Here is a 19,557-nt window from a genome sequence, read left to right on the forward strand (position 1 = left end):
AAAGAATACAAATATTGCCTCTAGTAATAAGCAAATATTTTCTCTCCTTTATTAGTAACCATCCAGCAACAACACATTTTAAAAAATATATACCTTGGAAGCAAAAGCTTTTTAATTATTGGGTACACGTGAGGGTTCAGCAAATCTATAAAGCTGGCCCACTGTCCTCTTCTATCAACCTAGAGGAGGTGATGGATGTGACAGCACAGCAGTTCCTGGATTTTAAGCCGTGCAGTACAGTAACTCTAAAGAGCTAATGCATAATGGGGGAAGGGATAGGAAAGGCCTCCAAAGCCACGATATATTTAGAATCGATCCTTTCACCTAGCCAAGCTGAAAAAAGTCTTACCGCTTTAGTGATCTGGTACAAAACACTTTGAATGCTCCTGAAGAACACTCAGGTGAGTTTCCTGGAAGAATGGAGCTGTTCAGCTCTGGTTTCAGACTAAATCCTACCTTACTGTTTACATTGGAACAACCTTCTAGCTCAGGCATGGATTATTGTACTCTTCATAATCAGTTAAATGCCCCACAGAAAAAAATTACATCTGTACCCAACACAGTGCTTTGCCAAATCATATCAGTTTGAAAGCTTGCAACAAACCAATAAGTGTATTAAGTAACAATGAAAAAAGGAAAGGGAAGAGTAGAATCACATGAACGACATTCACTAATTGTCACTCAAGAGACTGTCTGAAAACAGATTTAATAATAATGCTGGTTCAGTGGGAGCCATTCCCAGGCAAATAGAAACATGAAATTCATGATGAAAAAAGTAGCACAGAACTGTTTTGCTTTGGCTTCAATTAAGACATCGCTATGAAACACCCAATAACACCAAGTACTATTTATTCCTGGAATAGGCTGGTACTCCGCAATCCAGAAGGTAAGGAAGACATAAAAACTTCACAAGCTGCAGCACAAACCACACCAGAAGCTGGGGGTTTTTTGGTGGTTTGTGTTCAGTTTTTGGTTTGGGTGGGGATTTTTTGTTTTGTTTTTTTAAATCAGATCCAATAAAAAAAAAACCTTAGTAAGAGAGGTGTACTTCCATTAACCTGAACAAATGGTAAAAGGCTCTATGATGCCCAATCAACAAGCTACAGCTGAGAACAGCAAAATTCAGACTTTGAGTATTGCAGAATGTTACCTTAAGCTGAGCAGAACAAGTTGCCAGCTGCTGAGAAAGAAGGTAGTCCTGCACTGTTGCACATGAAAGTCCACACAAGATAACAGCTCATGCAGTAAAGCTATCGGAAAGCTGTTCACTTTTTGATGAGTTAGATTTCTGTTAGTTTTCTAACCCAGCTTACTCCGTCATCAAAGAGTGTAAGTGACAACACATTACCCTGATGAAGCATTCAGAATGTTCCCTCAGTTACCAGATGACCGTAATCACATCAAAGCCACGCACTATATGACTGATTACCTCAAACAAGAAAAAGCAAACCAATAAATCCAAGGGCAAGACGGTCAACACTTCAACAAGCAGAATTAGGCATATCGAGTTCTATTAATCAAAGTTATGGGATTTTTCTTATAGTCAGGATCCTTGAACAAGACTATTCTAAAATCTTTTCCTAGGCCCATACTCAAAGAGGAGAAACAACAGGAAATCCTGTAATACTTTTGTTGCAGGTGGACCACATGGCCTCGTTCACATACATTCCACTGGCCTTACACATACATACCATTTTTACAACAGTTATCCATACTAGCATTTCTTTATAGTACCCCAAGAACCACCCAATAATCCCCAGTTTAAGCACAGCAATTGTTGCGATAAGCAAAATCTTAGTGGCAGAAATACTTATCTGTCACTAGTGAATGGAGCTACTGGCACACTGACTGTCATTTGCTACACATCTAAAGAGTAAGTCTATAAATCAGCAAGGTTGAAGCCATGCTCACATTTAAAATCAAGGTTTCCAGTTATAATACAAGCAGCAAATCTTAACATTTCTTAACAGCGAAAGCAAATTCCAGAAGCCTGTCTGATGAAGCATCAGAGGAAGATATAGAGCTAACCAGGAGCTTGGCTTGTAACTAAAAATCATCCAGGACTTTAGTAGTACAGCATTCAAAGCACATACAGGATTTCAGAGATAACGTGTCATCTATGTGTACATTAGCGAAAGTTTGGTGTTTTGGGAGGGTTGGTTGGTTTTTTTTTTTAATAAAAAATGGTGTTATAATAAATGCTTGAGTAATAGAACAATGCTTTTAGAAAGCAGAGTGGAAGGGCAGTCTGTGGTAGTAACATGAACACCTCAGGAGGGATGTCTACCCTCAAGTTACTTCCTTCTGAAGAGAACCCTAAATGATGCTGCACCATGCTTTCATTACCACCATAACGACTCTTCGCACTCTGGGACCCAAACATTTGCTATTATGCAAGTGAGACCTCTTCTCCCTGATCTTAAGAAACACTGATGAAACCAAACAACATAATTCTAAATCCTTATACATTGCAATAGTTTCTCTTCTTTGTGCATGAGGTTCTGTTTCTATTTCTTTTTCATATCTGGAAAAAGTTCAGGTCTGAGAAAGGCTGAATTTACCTTTCCATCAGCAGTCAGACAATTAAGAAGCAATTATCAGATATGCCAGTCAACTTCAGCAACCTTTTGGAAATCAAGGTCACACCAATCTAACTGAAACTATCCTAGAATCAGAAAGTAAACATGTACCAAAAAGCAGCTACTTAAAACCACGTGCTATATCCTGTATTCTTTCCAACAGCTTAAGGCTTTCCTTGTCTTAAGGGAATATGCACCATCTTCAAAATGGGATATTACTTAAAATTAAGGAATCATCTTGGGTGATGAATCATGACTTCAAAGAGCAAGAGTGTGCTTAACTTCTGATGCTTCAAGAGTGAGTATGCTTGCTTCAGATGCATTGAAATTCTGGAAGGAATTGTTTGATGAGAAAAGCAAGAGTGAAGCTACTGACAGAAACCTCTCAGAATTCAAATTAAGTGTATTGAGGTGGGAGCAACACCAAAAAAAAAAAGTAGAGCTGAAAAAGTTATTCTAGCTTCCTAGAAATGCCACAACAAGGCTGTTTTGACTCTTGACTTGCTCCTTAGAAATTTCAGAAAAACACAGATTTAGCCCAGCTCTGTCACAGATGAAGTCATGGCAGCGGCACACATGCCTAGGTACACTTCCTGCATGATGGTGCTAAGGTCTGCTTGTTATCTATTCTATGGTTCCATACGCACAATTTGGAGAGGGTGCTTAGTGTCGTAACTCTTTGGTTTTTTTTCTTAGGAGCAGAAAGAACCCTGCAGAAAAATACATGTAGTGGCACACAGACATGAAAAGGATATTAGATAGGTTTTTAATAGTAATAAACACAATTTCACTTAAAAATCAGAGGAACTCTTTCCATTCTTGTCTACAAAGATAAGGAATTCCATTTGTGAAATTGCTGTGAAATTGCCTTTTTGCTACTTGGTGTGGGCAGGAGAATACCAAAGTGTTCTTGCGGACATCAAACTTATTCCATAAAGTCTTTCTATTTTTGACTTGCAATTAACAGTGAAGACATCAATTCATATTCAACTAAACCAAAGCATTTACAGGAAATTTATTTTCATTTTGGAACTCTCAGAAATCTACTAAAAACATACTGAAAATAAGACTGCAACATGAAAGCATCTGTCAATCCTCTCAGAAAGGAAAGCAGCTGCACTAATTTAGACAAGCTAAGGAGAAAAAAAAAAAACCCACAAAGTAAACTGTCACCCTACTTCTGTGAATTCCCAGTGTCTCAACAGCTTAAAAATTAGCATCACCTTCAGATATAATTTAAATCTTCTGAACTAATAACACATGAAATTAAAATATTTTTTTCATTCTGTTCAACAGAAAGTTGTAGTATTACTGGCATGAATTTCATCATTGTATTACGACATGCAAAAAATTATAGTTATTTGGAATATTTTTAACCACAATACAAGTGACCAGGGTATCAGCACTAAGGTTGATACTCTGGGGAGACAAAGAAATAAGCAGAGTGACCAGAACTAGGAGTAATGCACCATTAGCAATATCGTATATCATGTCCATAGAATCAGATAATTGCTTAAGGGCAGAACCTTCAAAGTTATAAAGTCACCTTTAATCACCCTTAGGAGCATATTATTCAGGCTGTTTCAAAGACTTGGTTTCTACTGTATACACTTTTTAAATCTAAAAAAAAAAAGTTTATTGATTTTTGCTCCCTGAACTGAACCAGAAAACATCTGCACAAAATTAATCTCCCAGCTGTTGTGTCCCCCTGCCACCAAAATCTCACATTTTTATCTCTTTCCTCATATAGGACAAGGGACCACACGACTAAGGCCAGATCAATTATTCACCAAGTGTAAAGCATTCAGATGCCACTGAAATAGTTTCACTGTACTTTACATGAAGCATTACTCACACTCATTTAATTGCACTGACAAAGGAAATCCATTCTGATAGAAGGTACAACATTGGAGAGTTAGTCAGCAAATTACACTGAAGTACCAGAAGCAGCAATAATAGTGCAGACTTCCAAACTGTTCTGCCAACATAATTTAAGCAGACCCTGGAAAAACTCTCTTCTACAACACTACCAGACCGAGGAAGAGGTTTATATTAAGTACTTTTCCTTCTCTGAAAAGGCCAACAGAAGAGTGTCAATTATGAATGGATTGGGATGTGAATACTGCAACAAGGAATGAGATAACTAATGACATGTTATCAAGACTGATATGTAACATTCAAGTCCTATTGTCCTTGGATTGGATTTGAACTAGTTGCAAGGAATCCCTGCTTCTAAATTTTGCTGTATTAGAAAAAAAAAAGAACAAGGAATATTGTAAGTCCTAGGAACAACTGTCCAGAGACCATGTGAAAGTCAGCTCTATTAGCACCTTTATGAACAGAAAAAGGCTTAACAACTGCATAAAATAAGCAAAGCTATAGCAGAGTTTGGAACTCTTTAGAAAGCTAGAGCTTTCTAAATCTCAGGATATCACAAGCTTACCTTGACAGTCCAAAAAGTAGGAGAGGTGAACACCTTCAAAGAACTAGAAGGGAAGAACTACTGACTTGACTGAATCAGAATTGTTGGGGTTTATTTTGAGCTCTGTCCTTACCTCTTTCTTTGACCTTGGCCTTGTCACTTTGCTGCTAATCTTCTGTGCCACTCTGTGGAACACAAAGATAGTGACTTTTATAAAGCACTTCGCTAACTGGCATGAACACCCTCAGCAAAATCTTTCAATGTAGTGCAAATAACAAATGTATTTTGCTGAGCCAGTCAAAAAAAGAACAAATATGCTTTTGCTAGTTCTCTGCAGCATTAGTTAACTGGCATTATTCCTATAGCAATACTGGCATATCTAACATTGACAGACAAGTAGAAACAAACAGGACGAGCTTCATTATTTACAATACTTCACTAAAACCAACAGGACTGTCCTTTTTGATCCTAAGCATTATATGCCAAGCACCTTCCTCTGGCCAGAAATGAGACTCAAGCCATAGGTGAAAGATAAGAGAAAGGGAAACTCTAAGAACTATGCTAAACACAGTGATGTTGGCTTCAGTGGGTATTCCTAGTTGCTTTTTCTCTATAGCTCAGCATTTAGATTATTTAGGAGCGTTCACACTGGGAGAGGCCTACTACCAATTCTGTAACATACGCTCAGCGGTACACCAACATGCAGCTGCAGAGGTAAAGGTTACCAATATCACCAGATCACGAGAAGAAAAAAAAGCCAGAGAGAATTCTGTCAGATTAATAAGATTAATTTTCATATGGAATAAATTTAATCTCTTGAATCAAATGCCAAAAAAAAAATTCTCCTCACACAGCAGAACAAAATAGCTTTCCTGGGTTATCTTCTTTCTCTCGTATAGTTATATGACTGACATGCAAGTTGGTAATACCACTGGAACACTCACCTACCAGCCTCACTGCCAAGTGAGCTAACACCCAGCAAAAGAATTTCAGGGTCTCTAAGTCACAGGTGTGCAATTTGTTCTGTAAAGATCTTTATGTACTCATTTCCTGATACCATCCCCAGAGCGATGAAACAGGCAGCCCTCAGAACCTCCAAGATTTACAATGAAAATCTGCCTCAAATGAACACAGTACTTAAAATGTACAGGGCACTCTTCCTACACTCTAAATGTATTATCATTAAACATGAAGTTATGATAATGAAAAGGAGGAAAAAAAAAGAAGAAAAATGATGGAACTGAAAAAATGTCCACCTTTTTGGTTAAAAGGAAAACAGACAATTGGTTTGGAGAGTGCTTTTTGACAAGGAGAATCTCAACAGACAGACACCTCCTGGAATCTTCAGATAATCCCCTGCAGTTCAGTCCCTATACAAGGCAAAGTTACCTCCCAAAGCAATCAAAACCTTATGTTCTTCACTGTGCTATCAGAAATGTTGAGAACTATTCTAAGCATTGTTTTGGTAACTATTACTTGAGTCTACCAGGCTACAGTAAGTTTAGATTAAAAAGGATTTTTTTTTCAAAGCCTTATACATATGTAATGGGCTAAGTTCTCAGACTTGTATTACGGTGCCCAGTTGATTTATTTTACTCTTCAAAACGTAACACGACCTTCTTAAAAGGTTCATCGTGAAGTAATGTCCTTATGCATTCTGTATCTGCCTAAATATAGGCAGACATGTGAAAGCAAGGCATTCTCTGATTTTCTTCTATTCTGGCAGAAAATTTTATTTTAAATAAGGCAATTCTGTTCTTTCCCACTCCCCCATCTTGTTCCTTAACTCCCAAACTAAGTCATCCTGCAGCTTCGGATGGATAGTGCAGGTCCCAGCTGGTGCTTGAAGGCAAGATGAGATGTATGAGAATCACTATCTATTACTAAACATAGGCAGTACCAATCAGCAGATCAATACAGCTGATGCTCCCATGACAGGTCTACAGTATTCGTAGATGTTTAGTACATTAAAGAAATCTTTTCCAAGTTCTTGCAAGCAGAAGCTGTTCCTTCTCCAGAGACACATTACTGCCTATCAGTTGGTAGCTGGTAACTTGTGCAAAGAAAACGCTACAAGCTTGTAATTCTACAGGCACAAAGCTAACAACGTAACCTGTTCTCGATTATCCACAGTAATTGAGAAAACCAAGTACATCAGAAAAATATAGAAAACGCAAGCCATATATAAATCAGGATGCAACAACATACTTAGTCCACTAATCCTTACAAAACTTGTAAAAAAGCTTTCCATAGAAAACAGAGCAGGGGAATTTCCAGGATGCTTATTATATATAATGGAAAAGGGATTTCAGCAATGCAGTGACAGAGTATTCAGAAAAGACATGACTTGGACAGTCCAAAGTTGTTTATCCTACAGATAACAATGAGTTAAGTCTACCTGCATGTATACGTAATACAGACTTTTTTTTGCCGTGGGGGGGGACGGGGGGGGGGACGGGGGGACCACCACAAAACAGAAAAGACCAACAGCCCCTCCCCCCAAAAGCTACATCATTGTCATAATCTAATATTTATGATACTTGCTTTATAGATACACCCAGAAAAGAACATATCTTTTCAAATGTTTAAAATACTATGCATTTTTCAAAATTTCTCTTCCACCACACAGCACAGAATGAAGAACTCTATATTGCCAAACTAAAGTAAACAGCTGTTGTAATGTCAAGCCCCTACCTGAGGTTACTAATTCATCCTATTTCAAAACAGAGTTACAAAACAGTGAATTTTCCTTAAAATATGTGAAGCCCTTCCCTCTAGTACCAGCTTCTACATTCATTTAGTTTCCCAAATACAATATGGCTTTCTGCAGACTTAGCTGGGCTAGAATTTTCCTACACCCATAATTTCTGTACTAGATCTGATGGTATCTTTGGTCAAGATCACCACATAAATTCTCCACCTCTCCCCTCCAAACACAGGACGTCTTTGAATCCTTCCACAGGTGTTGCCACTCATTCTTCCTCTTCCTTTACTATTGCTTTCTCCCAAAAGAGGAAAATTCTAGTAATCTATGTAGCCAAACCCCTCAACTTCTCACTGATAATTTACAGTGCAGCACAACTACATACTGCTGATTCACTGTGACAAGAGACATTTACTCTTGCTGCTGACAGTACAGATGTTTTCTAGCATCCGTATCTGTGGTTGGTGATACTGTGCACTGGTGTCCCACTGGTTGGGCTGGTTCTCTGCTTAATATGTTTCCCTTTCACAACTAGCAGTCTCTAGTCTGAATAAAACAGTGACATACTGGGAGCTAACAGCTTTTTATCTTAGAAAATTAAGCAAGAAAGTCTTAATGGCCTGTTAGCAAAACAACCTAAGAAAATATTTTCTTAGGTAAGGAGGAAAGGCCCAACACTTAAAGGCAACTATTTCTTATTCACAGATGCAGCCAGTCATCCATTAACCAAGCCAATCAATCCGTCATTTTATAGCATTTATCAATATGCCCATACATAGTGCCATCTGTAAGGGAAAGGTTTAGATATTAGGAAATCTTTATAGACATTAAGATTGCCTTACTCTAACGAAAAGGGAAATTTTCATAGTGTAAGAATAATATTATAGCAACCCATTCAAAAGCTTTTATAGTTCCTGTCTTCAAACTCACTAACAAGAGTTAGTAATACCAGTTTGTTGGGTTTTTTTCCTTCACAATGAACTATGTAAATTCACTGCCACAAGATTTGAGGCCAAAAAACCACAGGAAGATTCTGCAAGGTCTGGAAATTTACAGCGTTGTAACGGTTAATGCTAGCTCCAGTGAATCTATTTAAGATATTAAAATTGCCATCTGTCAGGCCTCTTTGCTAGATGTTACTGTCCTCAAAGCAAAGGAGAACATTTGCCTGCATCCCAGCCACCCAGTTCATATTAATTCAAGCCATAAATGAAAATGAGTTCATAGTAACACACATACCTAAACCACGGCAGCCAACACGCAAGTATGTGTTTGCTCTTGCCATCTAGACAGACAAGCAGAGAGAAAGGCTAAACAGCTCTATGCCAGCATCGGAAAGGAGACAATGATCTTTAAACCACTGCAGCAGTTTGCTCCCACACTCATAAATAATGTTCTATGCATGTATTTGACTTCAAGGCAATTTTAAGTTTGGGAAAACAGACACACTACAAAAACAATACCCAAGTGGCAGACAATAATGCTATCAGTATTACAGAGTAGCTATTCACCATGATTTCCAGAATCCTAACTACCAAAGTTCAGTCCCCATGCTCTAATGGTCAGCTGCATCCCATGTAAAGCACCACAAACACCAGCTGAAGTCCTGGGTGTACAAGGGCACCCACTGCAATATTTCATTTACCCGAGTTAATGTTTCTGTCAACTCCAGCTCTATGAGGGATAGAGAGAAGATCCAATTCAGCAGGGACAGGTTAAATCTCCCATATGGAAAACAGGCTTGCATCTCATCTATACAGCAAAATCTAGCAAGTAAAATGAAAGCTTGGGAGCATTTATCTTCCCAAAGGAGCATTTATCCTTCAAAAAGTGGAAGGAGAATACACATTTTAAGTTCAACAAGACTTTCCAACCTACAGGAGTCTGCTGAAATGCCAATAAAACTGATACACTGTGTGTGTATATATACATATATATATATATTAACTACTAGAGAAGCACGCTCCATTTACAGTTGCTTTTGCATCCAGTCATTTAAGTTGCTTCTACAAAGGGAAAGCATTTACATGTTTCCTGTGGTCTGTAGCACCATACTGTAGAAAAATAAACCCCTCTGGGATTGAATTAGAGGATACAGTGGTTCACAAGAAAGGATCGCTAAGTTAACATTACTCCCCTCTTCATACGATTTCTTACGAGAAAACATATCCCAGCACCCTGGCTGTTCACTGTGTAGCACTTACTGTTGCTGGACTTCAGGTCACGGTGAATTATGGGAACAATTGCTTCCTCGTGCAGGTAGTTCATTCCCCTTGCAATCTGTACTGCCCAGTTCACTAGTATGTCAGGAGGTATCCTTTTACCAGACAACACTCTATTTAGTGATCCTCCACGGGCAAACTCCATGATCAAGCAAAGATTAGGTTCCTTCAAACACACACCCCTAAGGGCAATGATGTTGGGGTGCTTTAACATTGCAAAGAGCTTGGCCTCTTGGCGGACATTCTCAATGGTCTGGCTGATGTCCTCATCAGGGTCATAGCGAGCTGCCTTGACAGCAACCTCATCTCCTATCCATACAGCTCGATACACTTTTCCGAAGCCCCCTATGCCAATGATTTCCTCCAGAACAAGCTCTGAGAAGTCGATCTCCAGGACTAGGGAAAGAGGAAAAAAAAGACGTAAACATTTAGCAACTATGCAGCCAGTACATCAGCTGAAGGTCTGTGTTGCCCAGCCTCACCCTTACCCTTGGAGGAAGGACCAATTTTCACTCCAAAACAATACAAATGAAAGCAGCAGTCTCTTCTGACAGTCCTTCATTGCCAAATAACATGGTAAAACAGATCTTGCAGTATCATAAAACCTGTATGAAGTACTCACTGTGAATGGTGACAAATTAGACCTAATGGTGGTGAATGACACACTTAATAAAATAGCCTCCTCTTAAACACACTTAAATCCTTCTAACACTGACACCCCCTTGAGGATAACCCTTCATTTCCTGCCCTCAATGACAGTACAAGATTCCAAAAAAGAAAAACACACCCACAGGCTAATCTCCACTGTCTTCACTATACAGTGCTTAATGTGACATAGCTAAAATTCAACACAAAATGCATCTGCTCCCGCATTTGTCCCTTATATGTCTTTTATTCAACCGCCACTAACAATCTTTTAGTCCTTCCCAAATCACACTTATTCTTCCACACCTCTACAGGCTTTGCAGATTCATTCCCCACAAGAGATCCGTTAACCAATTCTGACACTACTGACAACAGTGTGACAAACAGATGGATCAGACCACAAACTGAGTATGCAGAGCTAGCAATCAGAAAAACATTTTTTGATTAATGCATACTGCATTTTTATTACAGAAACTATACGAAATAACAGAATCATCATTTTCCATTCCCACGCACTCACAGCTATATTTTACAGGCTGCCACAGTAACTGGTGGGTACTTGGCATTGTATAGTAAAAAAACTACAGATGCAGATGTCTTAATTCAGGAAAAAAAACCCCTGCATCGGTGCGAAAATATATCCTGTACAACTGTACACTAAACATAGTTTATGCTCACAGATGGCCAAAAGAACCCATCCAATACTGACTAATGTAGAATGGAAAAAACACATACTGACCATTGAAAACATGCTAACACAGCTGAATTAACAGTAGTGGTAGGCCACTGGTTAGATACCATTGATGTTATTCTGATATTTTGGTGGTTACCAATTCCAGTCAAAGAAATTTTTAAAAGCTTTAAAGGAAAAACACCATAATGCAAGGATTTAAGCAGAAAGTCACCAATACTTTTAATACTCTCCTGCATTTGAAATGCCAAAGCTGACATGACTCCCCTGCTTTGTCTAGTAGAAAGGAAGTTAAGTCTGTAATGGACTTACCTGATATAGGTATTAGTTCAGAGTACTGTATTATATTACGGGGTTTTGTAGTTACCGATTGTATACATAAAACTCTCCACTGTTTTTAAAAGAAATTACATAGTCATACAAGGCAAGGGAGCAGGTTTGATTCTGCTTAAGTAAAATATTTTACTTACTCCAATCAAATGTATTTTCTAAGTATAAGCCTATAGTACAAGATGTGGTCACAAAACTGTATGGGGTTAATACGAACTCTGCTGTCCACAGCTGCAGATTTTTTTTTTTAATTTGTTTTGGGTTTTTGTGGGGGTTTTTTTTGACTGAGCTCTATCTTCCCTGAACATGATTTTTAAAAGTCTGGCTTACTTTTGTAAGCTGGTCAAACCTATGAGCTAGGAGTTGACTATGTATAGGGATTATATCATCAACCTTCCTATGCAGTACAGCCAACATATGCAAATCCTTAACTAGCTTAATAAGGATGCCTGTGCTCTTTTTCCTAGTGTTCCATGAACAAAAGATTAATGGGAAACAAGATAGAAAAGTGATCAGGGAAGTCTTCCAAAAGGAGGAGAGGTCCTTCGCAGTCCACAACACAAAAAGAATTTATTTGTCTGTTACTGCGAGTACATCTTTTGGGTAATGCTCTGAACATCAAGGCTTTACACAACAAAGAAGGTTTCACTCCTATAGTAGCAGCCTTGCTGTTCAAATGCCCGCGAGCTACAGATTACTAGAAAAGATGAAGGAGTAGATTCTGACCAGAAACACTGACATTTTAGAACAAGACTGCAAAGACAATAACTCCAGATATGAGACTACCCTGTCACTGAGAATACACAAAGGGAGCAGCTCTGGTATTTCTCACTGACGAAGGAGCTGAAGAAACCAGATGCTGAGCCCTATCCCCTTCAGTCAGTAGAATTTCAGCACGGGCAGAACGCCCACTTAAGCTGCTCCTAGGGACAAGGTCAATTAAAAGACCGAAAACAGACGCGTTCAGCCAGAAAGCAAGATCGACAGACCGTCCCCCAGCTCCCGCCACGCCACATGCTGGTGGTATTCCCAACCAGCGCTCTCCTCGGGCATTTCGCGGATTCAGAAGGCGTTAAAAGACGCGCTGAGCGAGCGCTTCCCGCCGGCCGGCAGCTCAGCGGGGGAGCGGCGGCGGCGGCGGCGGCGGGGCGGTGCTGAAGGGACAGCTCCGCCGCCCACGGACGGACCCGCCCCGCGGCCCGGGGCCCCCGCCCGAGCTTCGCCCCGGCCGCTGGTGCAGAAAAGAAGCGCGACAGGCGGCAGGAGGAGATGGGCAAAGAGAGGCCGAAGGCGTGAAAAGCGAAACTCTTCCTCTGTGCCGTCACCCGCTTCGCCGCAGGAAAACCGGACCCCTGCCGGGCGCCCAGCTGAACAAGTCCGGGACGTCAAACGGAGAGATTCGTGCTCCCAGATGAAAGCTGAGGTGTTACACTGACAGTTATTCTGCAAAGAAAGTTTTACCTGCAAGTACGACCTTGGCTCTACTTTGAAAATGTATGTTTCTTTAAGGCAGACTGGCCAGCTCACCCTCATGGGTAGCTCAATCAGAAAAAAAGACATCTCGTCTTTAGAAAAGTTTTGCTTGGTTTCTTTGAAGGCGTTTTGTTCTGTATTAGTTCCTTCATTTTCACAGACTTAGTTATACAGCTACGTTAGTGCACAAAATACTTGTTTTTCTTCACCTTTCTAAACACGCTAACCCCTTTTCTAAACTCCAGTTTAATTTGGCAGACATGCTGTACTGGACTGTAAGGGCAACGGGAATGCTTAACATGCATTTTCTGCCATAGAATTTAAGGACTGGAGTGCTATCATTGCTCTGGGGACCGATAAGGAATTACAGAGCCTGCACGCCACGAACCAGTGGCCATGTTGACAACTGCAAAGTAGTTGTTGTTTAATTGGCATTTGTCACGCCATACAATTAAGCTATTTAATTCAGTCCGTAGGGTCTAAGAGCCCATAGTGCAGATGAGGGTCCTTCAAGTTGGCCCACCGCTGACAGCCTCAATAGGCTACTTTTATCATTCATGGTACCCCCACTGAGGTAAGATTCAAGCACGCTATGTGGATGGCTGAAAGACAGCATGCAATTACTAGCTATACTACTACAGCTCTCAGTGGAAGCAGAATCTCTAGGGCTTATACTCCAAAATCCTCATCGAACATGAAGGCAAACTTCAGGAAAGCAACTAAAAATAGTTTCTGTGCCGAGGTGCACATCTGGAATGACACCTTGCATTACTCCTGCAAAACTTGAATGCTTCGTAGTCGAGTAAGTTAACAGTAGACTGTTATTCCAAACAGCTATCAAACTAACATGACCAGCTCTAAAAGCGGGTATCGTTCCTTGCAGAGGGATTTCTAACATTGAACTTCAAAATCCAATTCAACAGCAACAAACTTTACCTCCTGTCCAAACTGCATTGTTTCTTTAAAAAAAGAAACATACTCCTTTAGCATATTAAAAGCTTATTGGAGGGCAATAAATTCTACTGCCATGAACATATGGTCGATGACTTGACAGGAGTAGCGTAGTCCTGTCGTGGCACTAGAAGGGTAAGGCTAGAATAAAGGGGGAAGGTGCAACTCCATAACTGTTCCTAACTATCAAACCATAGAAAGTACAATAACGCAGGAGAAGCCAGAGTTACAAAGCTTGCGCTTGAACAGTCAAAACAGGAGGGGGGCCGAGGCTTCAAGAAGTTCTGTAGAAACAGTTCTCCTAACTATCTCCACAGCAAAACCTGACAAGCATTCACAGTGTTTTCTGCACATGGGGGAAAAAAATAATTCATCTACACTGTTCTAGCATGAAAGCAAGCACCACCACTGCCCGGCCTAGTCCCTTCACACTCCCAAGGGCAATACTATGAACTACTGAGTTTTTACCCAAATGCTTTCAAGCAGAACATAGAATGAGAAAAAAGCTATTAGTTGTATTCCTTGGAGATACGTCCTAGATAGGACAAAACATCTTTTTTACTCCTTTTACTTTCTAGAAAAGCCTACTAGTCTGAAGATTTTTCTCTGCCCCTCCAAAACAAGCTCTTGCCCGAATTGTCAGTAGTGATAGATAAACAGGATCTAGAAACAGTCATTCCACCATTCCACACTGTTTCTCTTTCCACAATTGTACATAATGGCTAAAAAAAAAAAAAAAAAAAAAGGAGAGATGAAACAGCCCTATTCTCTGGCTCCAACAAAGGCTTCAAAACGGCACTGAAGCTCAGAGAAACAAACCAATCCCTTCGTGCCTTCAGCATCACAACTTCGCCAAGCAACCCTCAGGTAGGCCCAGATATCCAAACTTGGGTAAAACTCATTCACAGGTATTTTAGAACAGAATTCATAAGGTGCCAAAGGGCTAAGGAAGAACCTGGTAACACAAGCCAATCAGGAATTTTTAAGTCAAAAATAATAAGCTTTTGGTTAGGAGAAAGGAAGATATTGAACAAGCGTTAGCAGCGAATCAACACTGCAGGAAGCAACTGCTTCCTACCCAGCAACCTCCTCCTTAAGGATATTCTTAAGGGGAGAGTCACCGAAGCCCCCGGCGACTCCACGACTGCCCCGCCTCGGAGCTTCAGCCGTTCGGTGAAGATTTATCAGCCCCCGGGCTTGACAACGGGACCCCACCGCTCCCGGCGCCAGCGAAACGCTCACACTGCGCTAGGTTCGGCCTCCCCGGAGAGGAGCGCTAGCCTGGAAGACAGAAGGGCACTGGAGCAGCAGGAATGCGGCTGCGGGTGGCCAAGAGCACGGGCCGGAGGACGGGGCGGGGGCGGGCCTAGCCCAGCCGAGCGGGGCCGCCGGTCCGGGGCAGCCGCAGGGTGCGAGGGGCCGGGCCGCCGCAGCCCCCTCCGCTCCCCGCCGAGGGCCACCGCGGGGCCCGCTCCCCGCCCCCCCCCTCCCCCCCTCCCCGGGCTGAGCCTCCCCCCGCCGCCGCGGTCCCGGCTCCCGTCACGGCCGACGGAAAGGCCGGGCCGGGTCTCCCTCCGGGCCGGCGGCGGTCCCGCCTCCCCTCGGGAACCTCGGCAGGGCGGCCCGGGGGTCCCCCCACCCCCTTCTCCCGGTCCCGGCTGCCGCCGGTCCGCGCCCGCCCAGGCCCACAGGAGGGCGGGGAGCGGGACCGGGCCTCTCCCCCGGCTCCCGCTCCCCCCGCGCCGGGTGGCGGCGAGGGGCCGCCGCGCCGATCCCCCCCTTCCACACCGCCCCGCCCCGCCCCGGGGCCCGGGCCGCCTTACGCTGTATGGCGGGGGGCGGCGGGTAGCGGGCCCGCAGCTCGGGGCCGGCCCCCTGCACGCCGCTGCTCACGTAGTTGCTGGGGAAGATGCCGACGCGCTGGTCGATCTTCCCCGTCCACCAGCCCTCGTCGCCGGACACGTGCGAGTCCCGGGACAGCACCTGCACCACGTCCCCCGGCCGCAGGCTCAGCTCGTCCTCGCCGCACGCCTCGTACTCGAAGACGGCGGTCCAGAGCGGCCCGCCGCCCGGCGGCTCCCCGCCGCCCGCGCCCTCCTGGCTGAGCTCTGTGAGGGGCTCCATGGCGAGGCTGCTCCATAGGGGGAGGCGCCCGCGGCAGCCGGGCGCTGCGGGGGGCGGCGGGGCCGGTACCGCCGCCTATTGTTCATGCGGCCCGGCGCCTGCCGGCAGCAGGTGCCGCCGCCGCCGCCGCCGCCGCCGCCGCCGCGGGGGGAGGGGGGGGTGCCCGGCGCGGGGCCGCCTCAGCCCAGCGCGGGGAGAGGCGAGGGCAGGCAGCGCGTGCCGCCGAGCCGCCGCCGCATCCCCCCCCTCCTCCTCCTCGCCCGCCTCCGCCTGCCGCCGCGGCCGCGCATCCCGGAGCCACCTGACTCTCTGGCAGCTTCGGCGGCGGGAGGGGAGGGGAGGGGAGGGGAGGGGAGGGGAGGAGGGGAGAGGAGAGGAGGCACCGCCTCCTCGCCGCCACTGGCCGCCGCTCCCGCCCGTCAACGCCGCCCTCACCTGATTGAGGGCCCTCGCCCTCCTGGCCACGCCCCCTCCCCGCCCAGCCCCCCGGCCTCGCAGTCTCGCACTCACCGGCGTCCCCCCAATTGGCCCCCGCCTCGTCAGCTTTCGCTTCCCATTGGGCCTCTCGGCGCCTGTCAGCGAGCGCTCCGAGCTCCGCATTCCCCGCCGCCCCTCATTGGCTGCCGAAAGGGGCATGACACGGGAGAGGGTCGCGGGTGGGGCGAAGGGCTGGGCGGGGCGACCTTCCCCTGCCGGCGGCCGGCGGGCGGGGCCGCGGGGGGCGCCGGGCGGCGCACCTGAGGCCGGGCCGGGCCGGGCCGGGCCGGGCCTGCCGGCGCCCCGGGCCTGCCACGGCCCCGCCGGCGCGGAGCGGCTCGGCGCTCCCGGGGGGAAACGCCGCTGCGCGCTCCTTAACGTCGCCCTCCCTTGGCGAGGGCGCTGCCCGGCGTCCAGGGCCGCCCCGCCGCCTGTCGGCGCTCTGCCCCCCCCCGCCGGCGGGCGCCGGGGGCCCGCCCGGGCCTCCCGAGGGGTGCCGGGCCAGGGCGAGTCCGCTGTGGGTGCCGGGGTTTGGGGCGATGGCCGTGTGTGGCAGAGCGGCCTGTCCTGGCGGGCCTGCCGCCCCTCCGGCACCAGAGCCGCCCCTCCGGCACGCCGGCCTAGCTCTGGTGTCGTCGCCGGGAGCGGGGGCTGAGGCCAGAAACCGCGTCAAAGGAGGGGCCGGGGTAGTCTTTGTCTTCAGTTACTCCATATTCTTCCACAGTCAGGCCGTCCTCGAGCAGAGGTGTTACGCGGGGTTTGTACAAGGGTAGTACGGGTGCATCCCTGCTGAAGGCCTTCAGTAAAAACGAAACGGCAGAATTTCTTGCTCGCTCTTGCCGTCGGGGTGTATAGCTTCTTGGTCCCCCCAATACAAATTCCTTCTCCCTGCTACCAACGTTTTTACAGCTTGCGAAGATGCCAGATCCTGCGAACAGAATCCGTTCGTACTCGGTGATACAAAAGGGAGATTGTCCTTCCATTGCACTCCGGTTTTCTTTAAAATCATTCTGTTTTGAGTGGTAAAACCGGAACTCAAAAGTCCGTTCATGCTTCATCGTAACGAAGCTCACTGATGCTGAATGAGAACCCCAGGTACCCTGACCACACGTGATGTCTTCCCACTTAACATTGAAATCTTGGGCTTAGTTTTCCTTTAGTGTTTTGTAAATGGGAGTTACACAATGCGTCTCTGCAAGGTGAATTTTCTAAAAATTCTCTGTTCCCTGGTGAGGCATTTGTTCTGTTTTATGTACAGAGTAACTGCTAATAGTTCTTCAATTTTGTGCAGTGGGACTTTGTCCATTTAATCTATCCTTGTGTTAGCACTATGCTGCTGCACTTAGGAAGCACCAGGGTTTAGTCTTTAAAAAGAATGATGAAGATCTCGAGAATTGCGTGCTCCGAGTTAAAGAGGTCATTCAAAAGCCTTACCGGTTTTTGTAGAATATTTGAATTTGCTTGACTGTTTTCTGGGAAAACCGCCACCCAACTGAAACTTTGTAACAAGTATTGCAGAGAACCTTGCAGAGAACTGGAATTTTTCTAGTTCCGTTCTTTTTTTTTCACGAACTTCACAGCCTTTATTTCTGACAGAAGCCAAAAATATCTTGCCTAGAAAGAGCTGGCATATTAATACCCTTATTTTACAAATAAATTAAAGAGCAAAATATATCTAGTTGAGGTCGGAACTAACATTTCGATGTGACACATGCAAGATTTAGGCATGCTGCAGCACTAGTTTTCAGTTGAACTTGTGTAAGAAACGAGCTTTAGATTTTCTCCCGTATCTCCGTCTCCTCTTGCCAGTGAGAGTGGAGCTGAGGACGCATCCCCTTCACTATTCTTTGGTTACTTAAGGGTGTGTTTTCACAATTAGCGTAAGCTTATCCAATATTACTCTGTTGCTGAAAGGGACTTTCCTGCCCCTTGTCACATGCTTGACCCGCTTTCCTGATTGCAGCAGTAGTGACTGCAGGGCTGTAGAGTCATTTCAGCTCATTTATCTAACTGAAAGCTAAGCTGCCAAGTAAAAGCAGCTAGTTTTCAATCAGCTCTTTAGGTTGATCTGACTTGCGTTAAGACTGCAAGCACAGTCGTTAAAGCCAGCACAACGTAAGGAAGCAGGACAGGACGGGTGAAAGGGACAGCAGACCCGGCTTTTTCAGCACCAGCCCATTGTTACGTTACCTTGTCTTGATCATGAAGCTGAGGGGCAACAAACAGCTGTATTCATGATTTTTGGAGTTCAAAGAATAGATGACTGAGACAGAATCTGAAGGACTGATGTTAATGTCCCTAGTTAAAACAGCCTCAGTTGCATGCAATACTTTTCCGTCCAATTTTATTTAGGAAAAAGAAAGATTTCTTTAACTCACACAGTGGGGGATTATTATGCTTTACATGAATATTGTGCTTTAAAAGTCGTAATATAAAAATTGGAGTGAGACATAAGAAAGTGGAGGCCTCCTGCCTTTCAGCTGTTTGACACTTATTTTGATAACTGCTATAGAGCACTGATAGGTTTAAAGTAGAGAGTTATATTACCGATGGTGAAAATGATGATAGGAGAATGACTGCTGTAGAGACTCGGGCTGCTTACTGTAGTGACCTGCCAAGACAGAACCCTGCCATCTTGTGGAACGCCTTGATATTGAAGTCAGCTTTGCTTCTCAAAGACATCTTTCTTTTTCTTTTTTTTTTCTTCCCCTTATTTTTTCACCGATGATGTGTTTGTTTCTACAGAGACGGTGTGACTGGCTCAGGAAGCCAGTCACAGTCCAAAGCAGCCAGTGCCTGGAGCTGGGAGAGTGTCCAGGGAAATGCTCTGAAGAGCCATGATAGGATTTCCCCATTCTCACAGACTTCCCTTGGCATCTTTTACCAGCCATGTCAGAGACTGGTTTCTGAATGAAAACATTTGGCCAGATTGAGAAGGC

The 19,557-nt window shown here is 44.6% G+C and overlaps 1 protein-coding gene across 1 annotated transcript in view; it reads right to left on the reverse strand.

Annotated features, from left to right (window-relative positions):
- The window catches only part of MAP3K9 (mitogen-activated protein kinase kinase kinase 9), a 65,012-nt gene extending 48,590 nt beyond the window's left edge, over nt 1-16,422 (reverse strand). The window contains exons 1-2 of the mRNA XM_049825649.1: nt 15,841-16,422; nt 9,910-10,323 (exon numbers count right to left, since the gene is read on the reverse strand). Of these exons, the coding sequence (XP_049681606.1) occupies nt 9,910-10,323; nt 15,841-16,141 (715 nt within the window). The 5' untranslated portion in view covers nt 16,142-16,422. The remainder of the gene's footprint in view (nt 1-9,909; nt 10,324-15,840) is intronic.
- Between the last annotated feature and the right edge of the window lie 3,135 nt (nt 16,423-19,557).

The sequence above is a fragment of the Accipiter gentilis genome, chromosome 22 (assembly GCF_929443795.1).
Source record: "Accipiter gentilis chromosome 22, bAccGen1.1, whole genome shotgun sequence".
In the NCBI taxonomy this organism is placed as follows: Eukaryota; Metazoa; Chordata; class Aves; order Accipitriformes; family Accipitridae; genus Astur; species Astur gentilis.